Source organism: Mytilus edulis, chromosome 9 (genome assembly GCF_963676685.1).
Source record: "Mytilus edulis chromosome 9, xbMytEdul2.2, whole genome shotgun sequence".
Classification (NCBI taxonomy): domain Eukaryota; kingdom Metazoa; phylum Mollusca; class Bivalvia; order Mytilida; family Mytilidae; genus Mytilus; species Mytilus edulis.
Window position 1 is genome coordinate 19,369,494 of NC_092352.1, and position 23,968 is coordinate 19,393,461.

The window sequence follows — 23,968 nt, forward strand, 5'->3', positions numbered from 1 at the left end:
TTTATTGATTGAATGTTACTTGTTTAATATTCAATGGTCTCAACTTTTAAGAGGTCACATTAACAAATACTTAATATCATTGGAATATTCACAAATTGTACTCTTACTCGAACTTGGTCCATCAATTATTGAGTAAATATCCCAATAATAAAAATACTTACCTCTACTTCAATATTGTCATCATTACTCAATCCTAAATCAGATACACATTTCTTTGATAATCGTAAAAATATAAAATCTTTTCCTTTATCTTCAACAATAACTTCAAATACCTGTAAAAGATAAATTCCCCATATATATATATACATTTTAGTTAAGAACAAGTCATGTATTGTTTTGACAATGACGAAAGGAAATAACATAAATTGTTTAGTTACAAAAAAGTAAATAAAAAATCATTTAAGGAAATTGTCATATATATCATTCACTTCAAATTCACTGCAATTCAATAAAAAGTAATCTATAAAAAAATCTGGCCAGAACTTATTTTTCTATAATTCACGTGACATGTTTACTTTTTATGCTCTGCCTATGATAGAAGAAAGCCTTATATTTTCTGGTCTAAGATTCTGTCCTATCAATTTGTTTGTCTAGTTGAATATATACAGTCAGGATTCTACTTTGTCAAAATTATCTCCCCATTCTGCCAGTAAATTTTCACAATCATAGAAATGGAAGCCATTGTAGGGATGACGCGCTGCCAATTTTGCTCTTGAAAACCGATTAATTTATCTGCATAGCACCATTACGATCCTTATATGTCAATTGTATTTTAAAAGACAAATGTATCTATTAGCTAATGAGCATCGGTTAATGATCGTGTGCATTGATTCAACTTAAAACTATTGTCTAATTCGCCGTTTCAGAATCTAATGCATCCTGGGTAATATTTTCAAAAGTGTACACCACAACGTCCTGATTGGTTAAAAATGTCATAAACAATGGAAATTTAACCAATGACGTGGCGTTATTTTCATTTTGGGGTACGAACAATGAAATTACCCATGATTCTTTAGATTCTGAAACGGCTAATTGGTTGTCAGGTGGAATTTTTTAAAAAATCATAAACATTTAAAAAAAAAATCTTATTGAATATTTCGTGGAAGGGCAGACTAGATTTTTTTTGTGGTTGAAGACTATAAACCGTAGTTATCACACACAAATTTTTTTTTTTTTTCCCGAAGATATGCATTTTCATCATCCAACTTGAAAGACTGTCGTCAAGTACTTATAGTAAAAAAATAGCTATTCGAACACACCTACTCTGTTTTTATGATTCATTAGATAGGTATTTCAATTGACCATTATATTTAATCTTTTAGTATTGTGATTTTTTTATGTTATAAAGTCAACCTGTAGCTTTGATATATAAAAATGATAGAATCTGAAACGAGATGATATATCAAATATTCTTGCTTTGTACGTTTTAAAGACAAAATATTCAACTCAAACACGCTCTAACATAAAAAGGTGCACTTGATTTTCTCTTTTCGATACAATTGTTACCCATTTTTAAGAATTTTTTCTTGAGTCACATAATGGAAGGACAGACACGAAAATTATTGAACTAATAGATTGATATGTTCTCCGTCTGTGGTATTTTTTTCCAAAAAATCCGAGGTTATGCATTTTCTACATCCAACTTTATAGATACCCATGTCGTCGACTTGATATCTAATTGTTTGCTTTACTATGTAATAGATAAATTGAAACCTTATGCAAATGGTGTTTTTAAAAGAGAACACTTCTTAATTGAGAAGAAAATTGTCATTTTATTTTTTCTATTAACTTTTAAATTTTTTGTTACTATAGTAAACATAACAGTAAGCATTTATCGCCTTCTCTAACAAAGAGTTTCGATTCTTTTGTTCTATTTCAACCAGGTTTCCACCTGTATATCTTGTGGTAAATTTTAATTTTCTATGAAGTTGTGATGAAAAACAATTTGAACATGTTCAATATGATTCCACAATTTTCTGAACATGGAAATGAGTGTGTGCTGAAATTATGGATTAAGCAAATATTTTTGCTTTTTTAAAGTTTAGGTTTATTCAAACCTTAATTAATTTTACACATGTGTCAATTACATATCTTATAATGTTTTCCTTCATAATGGTATATACCGTATCAATCGGCCACACATTCGAATAACAATATGCTCTTACTTTTCTAAGTTCCCCTGTTGGTACTGGAGTTGCAGTAACTTCAGATAACCAAGCAACTTGAGAGTTCATTATCAATCTTCCACCAACAGAATCTTCAGATAAATTCTCTTTTAGTTGCACACGTGCAAACATTTGACCTTCATGGGCATATTTAGCCCCACCTATCAGTGAACCAGGTACCAACATGAATTTATCTACTACTTGAAGCTCAGTCTTGACATTGTACCTAAAATATTAGAAACGATTTTAACTGACAGAAAGTGTATATATTTACTTGATTAATCGAAAATATATGTGAATTTACAGATAATATACAATGTAATGATGAGAAGTTTTTCGACAATTGTGTAATCAAGTATATAAAATAATATTAATTTACCTATACTTGTTTTGTATACTTTTTGTTTTAAATTTGAGCTTGATGTAAAGGTCAATAAAATTCAAGCAGATGGTCAGTAGATAACTGGTACGCTTTTACTTGCTTTTCAAATGTATGAAGGGGTTCAAATATCATATATGGCCAAATTGATAAAAAACTGTTACGGCTGTTTATTCAAATACAGTACTATACAAAAAATGTTTTAAAGGTATAACAAAAATAAATTTGACATGCATGCTTCTTCAATTAAAAAGAAAATCATGTTTCCTAAAACAATGATTTTTTTAACCTAAATTGTGGATTTTACCTTGCAATATTTTCGAGTTGAGCCCATTCTTCTAAATATAACATTTCATGCATCCAAATTCTGTAAGTCTCCTTTGAAGCTGGGTGCATCAAGTGTTCAGCTATTCTAAATTTATCACTTTCTGGTAAACTATATTTAGTCAACAATTTCTTCTCATCTAATGAATAATCATTTGTCCTGAAAACAAAAAGTTGCAAAATTGTATTATCATAATCAGTGAGGATAAAACGCAAATAAGTCTATTATTATTATCCTGAAATTTTAACAATTCTTGTTAAGCATTTACATAAGTTTTCTTCTAACACATGTTGTATCAATATATCAGCCTAAAACAGGCACATTATAGCTATTTCATAGGGGTTCTCTTTTCTCAACTTTAGCAGTAATAATAATCAGTTTTACATCTCAAATATATAATATTTTGCCATTAGAGTTCATGTCAGGCAAATATGACTGTTTCTAGACCCTTGGTGTGATGACCTAGTGTTAAACCCCAATTAAACAATCAATCAAATGTCAACTCCTTCTGACTATCACAAAGAAAGACAACCTATTTTTGAAATGATGCCTGTATGAAATAATACTAACAAAATCTTACTTGAAGATATGAGGTGTTTATATAGGAATATCTAACGAATTTAACCTTTGCACAATACATTGTTTTCCTACATCTAAACACATACATTATTTGTACCTTCTGTTAAGCATGCCCAAGTATGAAAACAACAACTACTTTAACCTTACTTATTTTCATATTCAGTAAGTTGTATATTTTCATTCGTCCATCTGCCTTGGTCAGTCATTTGGAGATCTTTTGACAACTTTTCTGTATCAGTAATAGGAGCTGATTCTATCTGCATTTCTCTACTTAATAAAGGCTCCATACCAAAATCAAACACTAACGTCTGTCGAAATGTGCCATATATGTCTGTCTTGAATATTACCTGAAAGATTCACATAATGCCATTTATCTATCAAAATAGTACAGAAGGTTTTGTTGAAAATTGTATTTAATTCCAAAGTGAACTGCAGGGAATCTCTTACGCAAATTTGTATGCTAAGAGAAACCCCAAAAATTGATATTTAAAAAAACCAGAATGAGGTAAACTACATACAGTATCACATAATCCCTAGATCCATTCCAGTTTTTTGTATTTCCTGTTAAAAGATTTTAAATTATGCTGCAACTAGTTGTGTTTATTTCCTAAATATAGTAACACTGCTATATTTTGTGCAATGTCAATTTCATCTTGGAACACTTTTTCCAGTCAGTTCTTTATGGGAAGAAAATAAGTTTGAAATTTGTGTTACAATTCATATAGCAATAAATTTATTTATTTCAGTTGCAGTATAAAAGCAATATGAGGTCAATGTCAGAAAAATATCAGCTTTTTTGTATTTGGCTTAAAACTTGGGAAGGGCTCAGTAGAACCTCGCACTTCCCCAGTTTCTCAGCCTCATACAAAAAAGTTTTTTATTTTTCTGACATTGACCTAATATTGTATACTTATTATGGTATGGAGGATGTAATATTTGACAAAGATGCTAAACATGGTGTACATCACAATGTCATTTAATGTATTTGAATATCCTGAATTTATAATGCATTATTCTAAAGTTAGTCAAAATTCTTGAAATAATACCCTTCTAAATAGACAAATCTTTAACTTTGAATCAGGCATAGTGTAAACTAGAAACACCCATTAAAACAATGTCTATCTTTCATATTAAGACAGAAGAATCCATTTTGTGCAAACTTACCTTTATTCTATAAACATGTTCAGCTGCAGATTTATTATAATCAGGACTAACCCATTCCTGACAGTTATTTTCTATATTTTGATATTTCTGGGTTTTCTTTGGTCCCACAGATACACTGGCAATGTAAAAGTAAATTCTGTTTGTGTCATCTAATAAGGTTACTCTGTGTAGGGGTATCTGTAATAGTATCATTTCATACATAATATTGTATCAAATATTGCATGTACACTTTTTTATAAAATAAAAATGCAATATTTTGAAAATAATCCAATTAACTGAAATTTACCCTTTGTGTAATTTTTATATGTTGTTTGATAAACAAAAAATATTGTTACTATAATCTAAATACCCTAAAAAGCCATCAGCTAAGTTTCTATGAAATTGGTCCCCCAGTTTTTGAAAAAGTTTACTACCCCAGATGATGACAGAGGTATTGCAATATCTCACGTGACAACTATGGTGAACTACTATTTTTTTTTTATAAATTATTTATTTAGTTTTCTCGTTTGACATGTTTAACATTGTCATTTCATGGCCCTTTATAGCTGACTATACAGTATGTGCTTTGATCATTGTTGAAGGCTGTACGGTGACCTGTAGTTGTTAATTTCTGTGTTATTTTGGTCTTTTGTGGAGAGTTGTCTTATTGGCGATCATACCACATCTTCTTTTTTATAATAATGTTTTCTTAAAAATTGTTCATGATATAAAATGTAGTCTATGTATTTAAAACCATGGCAATTTCCATGAAGCAAATCCCTATTTTCACTTGTTATCTTAAAGATTTTAAACATTAAATATTAACCTACCTTGCTAGTAAGTGTAAAGGTCCAAGCATTGGTGCATTTCTTTGATGTCATACTGACTTTCAGGTCAGAGTTCAAATGGATTTTTGCATATTCAACATTTTGTACCATCTGTAAAAGATAAAATACAAGGTGAAAGTTTAATATTGACAAATAAAATCTATCATCTATGTGGATGTGTTAAATAAAGATTCAACAAGAATGTGTCCATAGTACATGGATGCCCCACTCACACTATCAATTTCTATGTTTAGTGGACCTTGAAATTGGGGTAAAAGCTCTAATTTGGCATTTAAATTAGAAAGAACATATCATAGTGAACATGTGTACTAAGTTTCAAGTTGATTGGAGTTCAGCTTCATCAAAATCTACCTTGACCAAAAACTTTAACCTGAAACTTGCACTATCATTTTCTATGTTTAGTGGACCGTGAAATTGGGGTAAAAACTCTAATTTGGCATTAAAATTAGAAAGATCATATCATAGGGCACATGTGTACTAAGTTTTAAGTTGATTGGACTTCAACTTCATCAAAAACTACCTTGACCAAAAACTTTAACCTGAAGCGGGACAAACGGACACACAGACCAGAAAACATAATGCCCCTCTACTATTGTAGGTGGGGCATAAAAACGCAACTGAATATAAGCGATTCAGTCATAATGAGCAGGCTTTTATATATTTTAGATCAATTAGTAGGCCAACTCTCAGCTAAATGTTTTTTCCTGTGCTTTTAATGATTGAAGAAAATTTGACCCCCAAAAAAGGCACCGTTAAGGAACATTGAACTAGTGATGATAGCAACTGACTATCTGCTGTTTTATGATGATGCTAATGCATTTCCATGCTGCATCCTGTTAAACATAGCAAAGTCTTGTTGCCTTTCAAAACTCCATTGTCAAAATTGATGCAAAGTATTTGATTTCAGTTGTGCCATAGTTAAGCTCAAGAAATGGAAGACTAGATGTGTTGGTGTGACACAGATGCTTTTCCCAACAACCTCAAACATTTCTGTACTAAATATGAGCTCTGCAGGCATTACAAAATTTCAAGAGCCATAATTCCACTAAGACAGACAACACAATACCCTTAATCTGTTGGATATCATTATGCACCTTAATTTACCAAACATCTGATCAATATCTGCAGGCAAAGCCAAAAACATATACAGAAAACTTCTTGATTTTAGATTGACAGAATGGGCATGAACACTAGATGTATTGGTCACTTTTTACCTGGGAATACAAAAATTGTAGATTTCTTGTTGAGCAAAGATTGTTGTGTATTTTTCATTAGTATATTTGAGTTAATATTTTGTATAATTTTCCATTTTACTGTTTTATTGACTGTCATTTTACAACTGTATAACATGTAATGTGAAAATGTACTATACACAATAGCTATGTTTTATGTACTATACACAATAGCTATGTTTTATGTACTATACACAATAGCTATGTTTTATGTACTATACACAATAGCTATGTTTTATGTACTATACACAATAGCTATGTTTTATGTACTATACACAATAGCTATGTTTTATGTACTATACACAATAGCTATGTTTTATGTACTACACACAATAGCTATGTTTTATGTACTACACACAATAGCTATGTTTTATGTACTATACACAATAGCTATGTTTTATGTACTATACACAATAGCTATGTTTTATGTACTATACACAATAGCTATGTTTTATGTACTATACACAATAGCTATGTTTTATGTACTATACACAATAGCTATGTTTTATGTACTATACACAATAGCTATGTTTTATGTACTATACACAATAGCTATGTTTTATGTACTATACACAATAGCTATGTTTTATGCAATAGTATACACTTTATTCTACAACTTGAAACAATAGTGCACACACTGAAATGTCTTGCCTTCATTACTAACCATTGATTTTATGTTGGTAGTTCTATATATAAAGCTTAACTACAACTATGACATAAACTTAACATGATCAAAGAAAATGAGGTCAAGGTCAGATTTACCAAACTGAAAATACACATACACCTTCCAATCATTCCATACACCAAATACGGTTTGCTATTGCTGCAAGTATTATAAATCAAAGAGCTGAAAGCTCTGAAGAAAAATGACGCCACTGTCTCTAATATTGGGATAGTTTTTATGCAAGTCTTGATTTTCACATACCATAATTATTTTAACAATGCAACATGTCTCATAAGCATATAATTGATATTCGTATATGTGTGTGTGTGAAGTGAAGGTGACAACTGGCTGTTTTTTTAAGACAAATGAATAGGTCAAGACTACCTGAATTGTACAAATAAATACCGTAGAAAGGCTTGTATATTTCTCACTGGTACATAGTCTGAATCCGGTTCCGTTCGCGCCCACTCATGTTCGCCCCCTTTCACTTTCACACCCTAAATGTTCGCACCCAATCTTAATTGGTTTTGTGTTTAATAACTCTGTAAGCAAGTGTTTTCTTATAAGTATAATTGTTGTCATTGTCTCAAAATAAAAGTGAGACAGCATTTTTATTTGTGTTGAATAAATCTTAATCATGTTTTGGATAGCGTATTGTTAAAAATAATAATAATCCTTTCTAATTAAAGTGGTATTTTGTCAACGTTTTATTTTGTGTTGAATAACTCTTAATCATGTTTTGGTTATAGTGTATTGCTATAACTTTGTTTCATTGACTTGTTTCAAAATGAAGTGAGATTCTGACTATGTTTTTTTCTGTGTGTTGAATAGATTTTATCATGTTTTGGTTATAATAGTGGATTGCTATATTTTGGTTCCTATATTTTATTGTTTCGTTGTTTCAGATCAAAGAGACCAAGCTGTTAAAAACAATTATCTTTTGTGTTTTTCCTTTAAAATCTTCAATGTTTTACTCATACCAAGCTAAAAATACATTCAGTATTTACACCAAAGCAATTTAAAACAACAATCATGATTTTCCAATTATTCAACTTGAATTTGAATTAAAATTGAGCGCGAATGAGTAGAGTGCGAACGGACCTTGGGTGCGAACGTGCGAGGTGCGAACCTGCAAGGTGCGAAAGTGTATTGGGCGCAAATAGACCTGATACCACAAAATATTAAGTAAATAATCTTGTTGTTACTGTTATCAAAGGTCTAATGAAACTCAAACATTTGTCAAAGAATTCTAGTCAAACCGGCACCTGGTTAAATTGGCACCTGGACAAATCAGTACCTGGTTAAATCGACACCTGATATAGTCAATTCGTCACCCATGTTAAATATATATTTTAACAGTATTTTAAGCAAAAAGAGTAAAAATAAGTAAGGGGTTGCCAGAAGTTTTTTCAGTATTTAAGCAAAAAGAGTTAAATACTAACTTTCACATTTTTGGGTGTTCATTGTACATTTTGTATATATTTATTTTTCTCAACTAAATGACATTTTTGGTGTATTTTTAATGATATATATATGAGTAGTCAAAATAATTATTACGTCTGGCAAGGCTTTTTTAATTTTATTCTGGGACACCTTTCTATGACCGCAAGGCTATGTTAATTTTTTTCTGGGACGCCTTCCTAAGAAAGCCTACCTACGAACTTTGTAGGAAGACGTCACAGAAAAAAAATAAAATAGCCTTGCCAGACGTCATAATTATTTGGACTAATACATGAGATATTGGATATTTTTATGCATTATTTAAACCAGTTGAGCATTTTACTGGATTGTTTGTTTAATGCTTTTTAAACTTTACTGAAAAAAAACACCTTAAATTTGCTTATTATTTGGCATGAAAGTTTGATTTATTGAAAGGGGCTCATAGTTTTCCATTTTTTTTTTAATAATTGTCTAATTGTTAAAACAACAGCTTGGGTAAGGGCTTCGTTGTTTACCTTTATACACAACAACATAATTTCACTTTGGTTTCGTTGTTTACCTAAATACACAACAACATATTCACTATGTACTTGGTAACAGTTATTAATTAATTGAATAGAAAATATTATAACAAATATTATTGGATGCCGAATTGACATCAAATAGGTGCCGATTTGACTAGATGCCAATTTAACCAGGTGCCGACTTGACTTGTACATTTCAATTCCTCTGCGATTGTTTGCGGTATTTTCTTGAGAAAAACCTATTTTCCATCATCAAAGAGAAGAAGAAACTGCTTGAAAATGATTCTGGAACGCTTCATGATTGTTAAAATAAGTTAAATTCACTCAAAAAACAATTTTAAAACTTGCGATGTTTAAACAGGAAGTTTCAAAAGCACGTGTAAAAAAAGAAATTAACCGGTGAGAGGGGAAATCCGTACATAACAGATATCACTATAGTACGACTTTGAAAGCAAAACAGTTCCATCCTTTTGTAAAACAGTCTTTAATATACCTATCACATTAATGTTTGAAGGGTCTTAAGCTTATTCAAACCATAAAAGTCGGTATGAAACACCAAAACGGAATAAACAATAACCGATTACGTTTTGTAGTTTACAAATTCTAAACTGGTTCCCGTCAAACTACAACACTTTGTCCGAGTGTAGTGGAATACAAGCAGAAACCAGTTAGTTTGTAAACTGGTTCCTGGCTGATTACTACACAATGACCTCTCATGCATAATTAATGATAACACAAGCAGATTCCAGTTTGTATAGAAAATAGTAAATACGAAACCAAGCGCGGTAGGCAGAGAAATGTAATGAAGTTCAGGTCGCCAGTAATGGAACAATGACTGCGTCATTTTCCAAAAACGCCAAAAAAAAAGGAACATTGAGTAATGCACTGTAAAAATGATGTCAAGGTCAAATAAAACATGAAGGACAGACAATATTTGCACACCAAATAAAGTTGACCTATTGCATACAATATTAGAAAAAACAGACCAAGGCACAAACTTATCTGACTTAACCACTGAACCCTGAAAATGAGGTCAAGGTCAGATGACACCTGCCAATTGGACATGTTCACCTTACAATCATTCTATACATCATATATAGTAGACCTATTGCTTATAGTATCTCAGATATGGACTTGACCACCAAACCTTAACCTTGTTTCCTGATCCATGAAATGAGGTTGAGGTAAAGTGAAAACTGTCTGATGGGCATGAGGACCTTGCAAGGTAAGCATATACCAATATAGTTATCCTATTTCTCATAATAAAAGAGAAATTAAGAAAAACTTTAACCTGAAGCGGGATAGACAGACAAACAGATGAAGGAACGGATGGACGAATAGATGCACAGACTAGAAAACATAATACCCCTCTACTATCGTAAGTGGGGCATAAAAATCAAATTTTCTTACCAAGGTTACTACAAAGCACTCAAAATTGGTTCAATTAAAGAAGTTATGTTAATCTACCTACCAGTGACTTTGGATTATCCATATTAACAAGCTTTTCCATCAGTTGTTCAGCATATGTAGTACCATGTAGATGTTTCTCTCTAGCAATCTTCATCTGTTCTTTCTTGTACTTGAATCTTTCTTTCCATTCCTCAAGTTCTTCATTTAAATGGGCCTGAGTACATTTTTCACCAAGATGGCATTTGGTTGTCTCCATAAAACTTCTACATAATGTGTATTCCTCACTGGAAAGACCTCTAGGAGGATAGCGATATCTCCACCGCCCATCTTCATCTGATGTTATCTTTTTCTTATGTAAGTCACTTCGACAGTGAGTTTCTAGTTCTGTTTCTGAGGTAAATTTCATGTCACAGAAGTCACACCAACAAGGAAGCTCTACAATGAAAGTGTATACTGTAAATTCAGAAATTATTGCGATGTTTTTATTAATGAAAAAAATGCAAACAGGGTTATAAATGTAAAAAATTTAACTCGTATTTAGAAATTTTTATATGAATTATACAGGATTTTTCTCAATATCGCAAAAATTAAAATCGCATTTTAGTCTTAAATTACAAAATAGCAATAATAAATGCATGCAATAATTTCTTGATTTTATACAGTACAATTTCAAGCTTGTATCATACCATTTATTCCATGGACCTGCATATCAACTTGAAAACAAATAAGTTGAACTTTAAAAAAAAAATTACACTGACAAGATGTTACCTCACAAATCTTACTCATATGTTTTAACTTTCATATTGTTCTATATTTTTTTTATTATATCAAGAAAATCAATTACATACTGTGGAAACAAGTTCATTTTAAATGTTTTAATAACTTATTGTAAATTGTGATTTGTTTGAAAATGTATTCTTACTAGTGTGTTATATGCATATACATATTCATGGATCTACAATCTGTCAATACCTGTAACTTGGCATTGCACAAGGTCATGTTTTTCTCTGGCTGTTTATGACGTCTTTACACTAAATCCATTGGATGTTGGATGTGTACGGATTGATAGTTTAGTCTTAGTTGCATGATTTTTTTATTAGTTGTTAGTGGCCTTGAACTAGCTGTCAGATAACTGCGAGTACTCTTAGATCTGTTCATTGTGTCTTTTGGTGTCGGGATGTATAAGTACTGGGCCACGTCCACTTGTATTTTTGTCCATCTGATGAGTTGAGCCTTTTTCTTTCAACTGATTTTTATAGTTCGTTCTTAAGTTGTACTGTTATACCACTGTCCCAGGTTAGCGGGAGGGTTGGGATCCCGCTAACATGTTTAACCCCGCCACATTATTTATGTATGTACCTGTCCAAAGTCAGGAGCCTGTAATTCAGTGGTTGTCGTTTGTTTATGTGTCACATATTTGTTTTTCGTTCATTTTTTTGTTTGAATTGTTTTACATTGTCTTATTGGGGCCTTTTATAGCTGACTATGCTGTACAGGCTTTGCTCATTGTTGAAGGCCATACGGTGACCTATAGTTGTTAATGTTTGTGTCATCTTGGTCTTTTGTGAATAGTTGTCTCATTGGCAATCATATCACATCTTTTTTTTATATTTACAAACTATACAAATAACAAGAGCATTTCAACAGAAAGTTTAGTTCTGGTAACACTTTTAAAATGTATTCTGCTTAGATTTGATGTCCAGTTATTTAACCGAAGTACCTTGCTTTATGTCAAGAAACAGCAAATGGAAGATGTAAAATATTTAAGAAATGACGACTGTGAAGTCTGCTGGCAATTTTTGTCAAATGATGGGTATAAAAAATGCTTAAATTTCAGTCATTAAATGCTGCTGTCATTTTGATCTTTGACCTAGTAACCAAAATAAAGGTGTTTGTTTCATCCCATGGTTCAGCAACCACCAAAGACAGGTAAAGATCTGATTTGTGGCTCAAAAGATATTGATTTGTTACATTTTTTTTAGAAAAATTCAGTCAATTTGTAGATACTGTGAATTAGAGCTTTGACGAACAGACCAACAAGTCTTGATTTTTCCACAAGTGGCACCCTCCAGCTAAGTTTGGACATATGGTTAAAAAATACATCCATAAACCAAAATCCACTCATTTATTAATTATTGCAGTGACCTTGACCATTGGCCTAGTGACCTCAAAATCAAAAGGGGCCTTCATCATCTAATAAGGCAATATCAAATCAAGTTTGGTAAAAATTGGACATCAATGTAGTTATTCAAATATAAAATCTTGCAACCATTATACCCCCCCCCCCTTTTTCCACCCCAACCCCATTATAAAGACTACCTTACCTATTGGTCTGACATCATTATTGCTAGGCACTTTATCGGGAGATACACTTCTCCTTTCTTCACTATTTAATGGAGACTAGCTTACCTGTTGGTCTGACATCATTATTGCTAGGCACTTTATCGGGAGATACACTTCTCCTTTCTTCACTATTTAATGGAGAAGATGTATCTTCTGATTGGCCAGCTGCTTGTTCTTCCAAATCTTCTTCATCTTCATCTGAATCCTGTATCAAAAATATTAATTATTTTCATAAACAGTATTCATAAAAATATGCATAATACGATGTCTTTAAAGAATAAAATAATTCTAAAAATTAAGCGATCCATCAAAAATAGTGCACAAAATTAACTGTCATACACACACAGGTCTTGTCATAAATGTCTGTTCTATAGGACGCTTTCAAGTGACCTTGAACTTAATATATATCATCAAAATTATGTTTTCAAAAAGACAAGCAAGGATAATGATTAATAAGAAGTAATTGTAACAGGATGCTGTTAAGAAGTCTCCCAAACAAAGCTCCCATAATTCGCAATTCCCATGGTCCCATATTCATTTGATCTGTTTTATTGTCCCATACAAGAATATATATGGTTTAGGGGTAGGGATCTTGGGACCGTTTACATTTTATCAAACATGAGGGGGTGGGGGTGACCCCCAAGGCCTTCCCTTTTAACTCACTTGATTTGTTTTATTGTCCCATACAAGAATATATATGGTTTTGGGGTGGAGATCTCAACCATTTAAAAGTTTTTCAAACATGAGTGCATGGGGGTGACCCCCATAGACTCTCCCTATATTTCCTTTGATGTGTTTTATTGTTCCATACAAGAATATATATGGTTTAGGGGTGGTGATCCTGACCGTTTACAAATTTTTAAACAAGGGGGGTGGGGTGACCCCCTAGGGATTTTCCTTTCATTTCTTTTAAATTGTTTTATTGTCCCATACAAGAATATATATGGCTTAGGGGTGGGGATCTCAACCGTTTACAAGATAATAGCACATTCTCAAATTGAACAGGGTGGGGGTGACCCCCAGGGACTTCCCTTTTATTTCATTTAATTTGTTTTTGAAACAAGAATATATATGGTTTAGGGGTGGGGATCTCAACCGTTTACAAGATCATAGTATATTCTCAAATTGAAGGAGTTGGGGGTGACCCCCAGTGACTCACCATATATTTCATATGACTTTTTTTATTATCTTGTAATCTTTTCTGAAGACTGAGAGTGTCTATCACTTACAGTTTTCAAGTTATAGTCATTTAAAAAATTTAAAAAATAAAATCCCATAGGGTTCTATAGTAAACCCCTCCCTTCTTTATACCCCCAAAATACCCCTTAATAGACCCCAATGCACAAACAAAAGACTGATGGCTCCCCTAGACATATTAGTCTAACATTTTATAAAATCCTAAGTTAATCTGACAAGTAGTTTTGGAGAACCGCTGCGGACAAGTTCATCTTTAAAGCGGCGGAAGAAAAAGAAGAAAAGGAAGAAAAAGAAGGAGAATAATAAAAATAAGAAGAATTGAGCAAAAACAATAAGTCTCTAAACTTTGTTTGAGCTTTGGGAGACTTAATAAAGATTGTACCTACAAGTTTAATTATCCTATGACATACTGTGACCTTTACCTAGAAAGAGGTCAATAATTAAATCTTTGATAAAAGTTGGATAAAATATTGGACTCCTATGATTCATCTACGAGTGAACAAATCAGACACAGACACAAGGGATAACAATCCATGGCAATAGCTTACATGGCTGCAACTGATTCTTTTTTATTTAAAGAAAAATAAAGTAAATATTTCATTGTTAGAAACTTTACCTCATCTTGTAAGGCCTGTATAACAACTTGTAATCTTTTAACTTCTTTAGCTGCTAGAGTACTCTGAAATGACAAACATATAAAGAAATGCATATCATGTAAAAAATGCAGTTTTTAATTCAATGTTATTTTCGATACATGTACAACAATATATAAATCATGAAACCACCTAAAGCAAAGCTTCTCTCATATAATTCTAATGTTGTTTTTTTTAATGTGCATGTTGTTACTACAAAGTAAATTTGGATCGAACACTCATAACATTAAAATATAGTTTAAATCATTTTAAATACATTTTTGATATTATGGATTTTCATATAATATATGTAAATTTAAATAGTTCTCACAGAACTTAATTTCTGGTTATTAAAAGTCCTTATAAACCTTTGGTCTCAGTTTGTCAAAAAAGGTTATTGAAAAGACAATGAATTGTAAAACAATAAAAGAAATGTTAAATAAGTGCCAAGTGATAATTTAGGTACTTTGATTTAGACCAGCTAATTATAAACATTTGTACAATGCATGTATGTATTTAAATATGTTTTAAAACAAAACCAAACTTGCAGTTCAGAGATAAAATGAAAGTATTGTGTTATTTACTCTTACCTATATCGGTCTATAGATAGGCAAAGGGTGGGTTTGGTTGCATGACAAGCAGCTTAGCCCAACCACATTGTGTGTCTGTACCCAGTCAGACTATCTCATGTGTTGTTTGTTTTTGTTTGTTTTTGTTTGTGTTATTATTTTCTAGAATGACCTAAGTTGTTGTTTGATGCTGTTTGTGTTTGTTTTTGCTACTATTTTTTTGTATAGATCCAGTTGTTGTTTGATGGCGTAGTCTGTTGTACTGCCATTTTCTTTTTGCCATTTCTGTTTTCATTTTAATGTTTGTTTTAATACAAGGATTTGTCTGGTCATGCTGATTTAAACCTCTTTAAATACACATTCATCAATTTAAAGAATCAACCATGATCCATTAAGGTGTATATATACCTGTGGTTGATCCTCAAACCATTGTTTTGCTATAGTATATGCATGATCAAAGTCCCCCTGGTGGCACAAAAGGTGTATATATACCTGTGGTTGATCCTCAAACCATTGTTTTGCTATAGTATATGCATGATCAAAGTCCCCCTGGTGGCACAAAATCTTTATCTTCCTCTCTTTTAACTTCTCATGTTCTCCAAATGTTTGAATTGCTAAAAATCAATACATTAAAATATAATTACTGTGTCTATAAAAACATTTAACTGAAACATGTAAATTATTCATCAAGCGTTACAATATTATATTGATATGTTGCAAGTTATTAAACTATCCAATGATATAAATAACATATTTCCTTTGAGGTAATGAAATCAAACAATTTTTTTTTTTTAAATAATTCCTGAACCAAGAGGGGTTTGTTTTCTGAAGATTGAAATAATTTCCCTATTACTTTGTTTTGCTCAAGACAAATCTCATTAAACAGTCAGATACTGTTATTTTTATCAAAGCATGACTTCAGAGCTGAATGAGACATCCTGCTGAAAATTAATTTGATTTCATTGATTGAATAAAAATATTTATGTCGAAGTAAAGTTAAAGATTTTACTATATGCCTAATTTCCAGATGGAAAAACTGAAATACTGTGAATATTACATCTGGGTTTTTTTAAATTTTTAAACAAGAAACTGAATGGAGAACTTAATGTGCTAAAACAAAAGAAGCTGCCTGCCCGCCCAGCCCAAAATCAATAACTTTATTTCCTTCAGAAAACCTGGTTAAAAAAAAACCTTGTAGATATTTTCCTCCTTGTACTGAGGTTTGTGTTGAACAGTTGTTTCATTGCTGATCATAAAAAATCTCTCGACATACCAGTATACTGAATAATATTAAACTTACCAGATTCACATTCTGCTAATGCAAGGGTGTATTTTTTCTGAAAGTAAAGAATATTACTCACATGTATACATAGAGTTTTCCCAACACATCTATTTTCACATAAACATATTTTTCCAAGGTTAAATTCTCTAGATTAAATCAATACAAAATTGCACTTTGGACAAATTTATTTTTTCTGATGTCTTCCTTCAAAACTCTCTTTTTAACAATGAACAGTTAACCAGAGAGTGATGCATAACATTTACAAACCAGTTTATAAACTACACTTCATTTTATAAGGAAGTACTTCAGGTTTTTCCTATTATCAATAAAAATCTAACTTAAAATAATATGTGAAATTGAAAGCTTGCATATTTAATTGCAATAAATTACACTAATCATCAGTCAAGGGTGAAATACTTGTGTTTTAACTTCTGTGTGCATGCACCTAGGTATTACGAATAAATCATTCCTACAATTAATATGTTTTAGTTTTTATTTTTAATTTAGGTTATAAATAAACAGCTGACATTATCCACTTTCATCAAATTCTTCAAACATTTTTTCTTAATTATGTAATATAATATTCTATGCAAAATTTATATAAATGGATGTTATTCAAATCATAGGCGGATCAAGGGGGGCCCTGGGGGGCCCGGGCCCCCCCCTTTCGTGGGAAAAATTTGGTTGATTATATAGGGAATCATTGAAGCATGACTGGAGCGGGCGCCCCCCTTAGGTCAGTCAGCGGGCCCCCCCTTAGGAAAAGTTCTGGATCCGCCACTGCAAATGTATACAAAATATAAATTATGTAAGAACAGGGGTCGAAATTAGCACTGGTCCAGTGGTCCGAGACCAGTAGAATTTGCGTCGGACCAGTAGATTGTGTCAGCTGGTGATCCGGCGGACCAGTAGAAATTTGCCAATAAAAATATCTGATTGCTTCGCAATCTCGGTTTGTTTACAAAAGAATTTACCTGCGAGATCAATTACAGGGGATACTATGTATTTCAGTTGATGAAGTTGTCAATAAATAAACTCATCATAGATACCAGCACTCAATTTTGCATGTCATTTTTGCAGGACCAGTAGATTTGGAGCCGGACCAGTTGATTTTCAGTCCACTGGTCCGGCTGGCCAGTACACAAAAAAGCTTAAATTCGACCCCTGTGTAAGAAGTACTTTTTTTCAGATTTTCTCATTTCATGAAAATTTGTCTCTAATACAGGACAAATCAAAGGTAGAATGAGGGAAAAATAAGTCCTTGAACCATAATTATTGTACTATATAAATTACCCTGCCTAAAATTTTACTAAAAAATTGAAAATTTCCATCAAGCAGGAAACTTTACTCAGAAAAAAAATTAACCAGGATTTTTCTCAATATCGCAAAAATTAAAATCGCATTTTAGTCTAAAATGACAAAATCGCAATAATAAATCCACGCAATAAATTCTGAATTTACAGTATTAGGATCAAGTGGTTCCATTGACATATAAAGTAATTGATTAAGCTTCCTGAAACTAATTTTCTGTACAAATGTGGGACAATCCTAAGTAACTTTGACATTGTCCTACGAATGAATAGGGACGGTTCTCTCATTATATGTAACAGATTTCAATTCCATTTGTAGTATATATACTATTTTTAGCATCCAGAAAACCCCCTTTCCTGCACAAATTTAAATCTATTTAAAATATTTTTAGTAACTATGAATTCAAAATCAAAAGGGAACAAAAACTCACAGAAAATCAATAAGGAATAGCCTATAAAACATGTACCTATGTATAACCTTTTTTAATGGAGACAGGCCGGGTGATTACTTTGATGATAAACAAATATCCATGTATATATCAACTTAATCAATTTCTTAAGCATCATAAAGCACTAATCAAGAGGTGAGATAACACTTTATTGGAGTCCATTGTGATCCCTTTTATTTTGTGCAGCTTCAGTTCCAAAGTGCAATGTATACATTATTCTTGTTTCCAAGAATCATTGTCTCGATAAGAGAAAAGATGTGTTATCTTTAACTTGGGTTATTGTGAGAGAAAGACACACTATATACCATATAGTATGACCACAAAATTTACAGGTTTATAAAAAATAAAACATGGTCTATTTTTTATTGAGAAAAGTGCTGAAATTTGGCATTGATTCAATTATAAACAAGGCCCTTATAATGAATTTGAAACTATGTTAATCTTAACAGAACTGGAATGTTCTGACTTCCTGAGTGGTCTTATGGAAATGTGCACATTTAGCTTGTGGGCAATAGATTACAAGTTTTATCCCAGGTCAAACCAAAAAGTTAAAACTGTGTATTTGCTGCTTCTCATCTAAGGAATAATAGTACATATGTAGTATGGATGGGTCTGAGTAGTTCATATGTAGTATGGATGGGTCTGAGTAGTACATATGTAGTATGGATGGGTCTGAGTAGTACATATGTAGTATGGATGGCTCTGAGTAGTACATATGTAGTATGGATGGCTCTGAGTAGTACATATGTAGTATGGATGGGTCTGAGTAGTACATATGTAGTATGGATGGGTCTGAGTAGTACATATGTAGTATGGATGGGTCTGAGTAGTACATATGTAGTATGAATGGCTCTGAGTAGTACATATGTAGTATGGATGGCTCTGAGTCAGTATAATGTCGCTAAGGTTATATGATTTTCTGCTGACTTCTACCTTGTTATGTTCCTTACGTCGTAACTACAATGGTCACTGTACTATTATTTTTCTGTTTGTCTTTTTCATTTTTAGCCATGGCGTTGTCAGTTTGTTTTAGATTTATGAGTTTGACTGTCCCTTTGGTATCTTTCGTCCCTCTTTTGTTAACTAACAAGTTAAAAATATGCCTCAGGTTGTCACTCTATAACAAAGCAGGAGTGATATGCATTTCACATTTTAATATTAACTTGTTCACATCCTGAATATACATTGTTTGTATATGCATTCAATTTGCCAATGGAAATAGATCAACCATCCACCTATTACCACCATCTATAAAATGGTTATTCTTAAGCAATTTCAAATGTCATAAGAAGGTCAACAATAAATGAGGAATGTGTCCATAGCACACAGATGATGCCTCTGCTTGCATATTATATAAAGTTATAAAGGTACATAACCAAAGAATGTTATCAGTGACTCTACCAAAAATAGTACTTTATTCGATTTTTATGGCAATAAGTATTGTTTATAAGTTTCATAACATATGAATAATGGGCGGTGGCTACTATGCAAACATAAGTAAAGAACAAAAAATTTTTTTTTTTCAATATATAAAGGGGCATAACTCTAGAACAGTAAAAGTAACACCCCCAAAATTCACACTTGGTCTGTATACATTTCATAACATTTGGTTAAGTCAAACTAAAGTAAGAGAACAGAAACTAAACATTCAGCAATTTTTCCATTTGTAAAGGGGCATAACACTAAAATGATTACAGTGACGCCACCAATATTCAAATGATTCGAGTTTTGTGGTAATAAGCATTGTGTTAAAGTTTCATAACCTTTGGTTGAGGCAAACTTTAGTGAGAGAATGGAAACCAACTTTGGGACGTACATTATTCATATAGCTCATATGTTGTGTACTCCCTAGCAACAATTATCTGCTTCCATCTGCCCAATCACTTGAAAACATGTGCATCATTCCTTATCCATTTCACCAATGTACAAAACATTTTTAACAACCCTGTCAAATGGCTTTATTTTCAATAATACTATTTTATTCTAGAATATGTAGACTTATAATTAGGCTTGATTGGGTGTGATTATAAATAGTACAGAAGAAGAGAAGAAGATTAGAAGAAATTTTTATTCCAATTATGGGCCCAAATGGCATAAACATTACAACATCAATAATTTTCATAATTCAATACAAACAATGATATAAAAGATTAATGAGAACTATTTAAGTTCTTAAAAAATATGTAGACAAAGAATCTAGTATAATATGTGTTTTCACTGAATTACTAATGCATTTTAATGCAAGTGTGGTTGATATAGATAACAGACAAGCAGCCCAAAAAGAACCAGATGCTCTACAGGGCGCAGCTTTATACGACCGCAGAGGTCGAGCCCTGAACTCTTGGGGCAAGTATGGACACAACATTCAAGCTGGATTCAGCTCTGAATTTGGATTGTGATTAAACAGTTGACACAGCATAGGTTTCTGACACAGAATGAATGTGATCTAATGAACTTAAACAATTTTTTTGTTGCTTTTGAGCAATTCACTTTGCTGTTGAATAAAAATCCTCTCAAAAAAAAAAATGTTTGTAGAAATTTTCTTTTTATTTCTGAAATCTGAAAAATTTAATTTTTAATTTTAATTAATAGTAACTATTAATCTTAATTAAAAGTCACTTCTAAAAAAATAAATTGGGAATGTGTCCAAAGGGACACAGATGATGCCCCCACTAGCATATAACGTTAAAAAGGGACATAACTCAAGAAATGTAAAAGTGAAGCTGCCAAAAATTGAACTTGAACTGAGTTTAGAGGTACTAAGAATTATATAAACATTTCATTAAATTTAGTTGAGACAAACTTAAGTTAAGAGAACAGAAACAAAAAAAATCTTCAATTTTTCCACTTGTAAAGGGGCATAACCCTAGAATGGTAATCAAAGTGCTTGTAATCACTGAATGGCAAAGACTGTTTTAATGTATCAGTTGGTAGTAAAAGTGAATATTGCATTGTATATTGTATGTAGCATTGATTTAAGTTGATTCAACTACTATTCTGGACAAAGAAAGATAACTCCAATTTTCAAAGAATAATAATCATGGCTAAAAATAAACAAAAAAGCTTCATCAGCAACATTTAATATTGGCAAATTTCCAATGAAGTTTATTAAACTAAAGTTATTGGCAAATTTCCATTATACATAATTTAAAAGCAGTTTAGGTGAGATAAACAACTAGAGGCTCTAAAGAGCCGGTGTCGCTCACCTTGGTCTATGTGAATACTTAACAAAGGACACAGATGGATTCATAACAAAATTGTGTTTTTGTGATGGTGATATGTAAGTAGATCTTACTTTACTGAACATTCTTGCTGCTTGCAAATATCTCTATAATGAACTTGGCCCAGTAGTTACAGTAGATAATGTTAGTGAAAATTTACAAATTTAAAATTGTTAAAAATTGACTATAAAGGGCAATAACTCCTTAAGGGGTCAATTGAATTTTTTTGATCATGATGACTTATTTAGGTTTTACTTTGCTGTACATTATTACTGTTTATAGTTTATCTCTATCTATAATAATATTCAAGATAATAACCAAAAACAGCAAAATTTCCTTAATATTACCAATTAAGGGGCAGCAACCCAACAATGGGTTGTCCGATTCATCTGAAAATTTCAGGGCAGATAGATCTTGACCTGATAAACCATTTAACGTCATGTCAGATTGCTCTAAATGCTTTGGTTTTTGAGTTATAAGCCAAAAACTGATTTTACCCTTATGTTCTATTTTTAGCCATGGTGGCCATCTTGGTTGGTTGGCCGGGTCGTCCTGCACAATTTTTAAACTAGATACCCCAATGATGATTGTGGCCAAGTTTGGAATAATTTGGCACAGTTGTTTCAGAGGAGAAGATTTTTGTAAAAGAAAACTGAGATTTACGGAAAATGGTTAAAAATTGACTACAAAGGGCAATATCTCCTAAAGGGGTTAACTGACCATTTCGGTCATGTTGACTTATTTGTAAATCTTACTTTGTTGAACATTTTTGCTGTTTACAGTTTATCTCTATCTATAATAATATTCATGATAACCAAAAACAGCAAAATTTACTTAAAATAACCAATTCAGAGACAGCAACCCAACAATGGGTTGTCCGATTCATCTGAAAATTTCAGGGCAGATAGATCTTGATCTGATAAACCATTTTACCTCATGTCAGATTTGCTCTAAATGCTTTGTTTTTGAGTTATAAGCCCAAAACTGATTTTACCCCTATGTTCTATTTTTAGCCATGGTGGCCATCTTGGTTGGTTGGTCAGGTCACCAGACACAATTTTTAAACTAGATACCCCAATGATGATTGTGGCCAAGTTTGGTTCAATTTGGCCCAGTAGTTTCAGAGGAGAAGATTTTTGTAAAAGATAACTAAGATTTATGAAAAATGGTTAAAAATTTACTATAAAGGGCAATAACTCCTAAAGGGGTCAACTGACCATTTCGGTCATGTTGACTTATTTGTAAATCTTACTTTGCTGAACATTTTTGCTGTTTACAGTTTATCTCTATCTATAATAATATTCATGATAATAACCAAAAACAGCAAAATTTCCTTAAAATAACCAATTCAGAGGCAGCAACCCAACAATGGGTTGTCTGATTCATCTGAAAATTTCAGGGCAGATAGATCATGACCTGATAAACAATTTTACCCCATGTCAGATTTGCTCTAAATGTTTTGGTTTTTGAGTTATAAGCCCAAAACTGATTTTACCCTTATGTTCTATTTTTAGCCATGGTGGCCATCTTGGTTGGTTGGCCGGGTCGTCCTGCACAATTTTTAAACTAGATACCCCAATGATGATTGTGGCCAAGTTTGGAATAATTTGGCACAGTTGTTTCAGAGGAGAAGATTTTTGTAAAAGAAAACTGAGATTTACGGAAAATGGTTAAAAATTGACTACAAAGGGCAATATCTCCTAAAGGGGTTAACTGACCATTTCGGTCATGTTGACTTATTTGTAAATCTTACTTTGTTGAACATTTTTGCTGTTTACAGTTTATCTCTATCTATAATAATATTCATGATAACCAAAAACAGCAAAATTTACTTAAAATAACCAATTCAGAGACAGCAACCCAACAATGGGTTGTCCGATTCATCTGAAAATTTCAGGGCAGATAGATCTTGATCTGATAAACCATTTTACCTCATGTCAGATTTGCTCTAAATGCTTTGTTTTTGAGTTATAAGCCCAAAACTGATTTTACCCCTATGTTCTATTTTTAGCCATGGTGGCCATCTTGGTTGGTTGGTCAGGTCACCAGACACAATTTTTAAACTAGATACCCCAATGATGATTGTGGCCAAGTTTGGTTCAATTTGGCCCAGTAGTTTCAGAGGAGAAGATTTTTGTAAAAGATAACTAAGATTTATGAAAAATGGTTAAAAATTTACTATAAAGGGCAATAACTCCTAAAGGGGTCAACTGACCATTTCGGTCATGTTGACTTATTTGTAAATCTTACTTTGCT

At 32.1% G+C, this 23,968-nt stretch overlaps 1 protein-coding gene across 1 annotated transcript in view; it reads right to left on the reverse strand.

The window, feature by feature from the left end:
- LOC139487778 (probable helicase with zinc finger domain) overlaps nucleotides 1–23,968 on the reverse strand; it is a 67,300-nt gene that overhangs the window by 14,645 nt on the left and 28,687 nt on the right. Inside the window, exons 3-13 of the mRNA XM_071272856.1 lie at nucleotides 16,751–16,787; nucleotides 15,943–16,064; nucleotides 14,866–14,928; nucleotides 13,119–13,257; nucleotides 10,771–11,144; nucleotides 5,422–5,529; nucleotides 4,613–4,789; nucleotides 3,596–3,795; nucleotides 2,852–3,028; nucleotides 2,166–2,391; nucleotides 162–272 (exon numbers count right to left, since the gene is read on the reverse strand). Of these exons, the coding sequence (XP_071128957.1) occupies nucleotides 162–272; nucleotides 2,166–2,391; nucleotides 2,852–3,028; nucleotides 3,596–3,795; nucleotides 4,613–4,789; nucleotides 5,422–5,529; nucleotides 10,771–11,144; nucleotides 13,119–13,257; nucleotides 14,866–14,928; nucleotides 15,943–16,064; nucleotides 16,751–16,787 (1,734 nt within the window). The remainder of the gene's footprint in view (nucleotides 1–161; nucleotides 273–2,165; nucleotides 2,392–2,851; nucleotides 3,029–3,595; nucleotides 3,796–4,612; nucleotides 4,790–5,421; nucleotides 5,530–10,770; nucleotides 11,145–13,118; nucleotides 13,258–14,865; nucleotides 14,929–15,942; nucleotides 16,065–16,750; nucleotides 16,788–23,968) is intronic.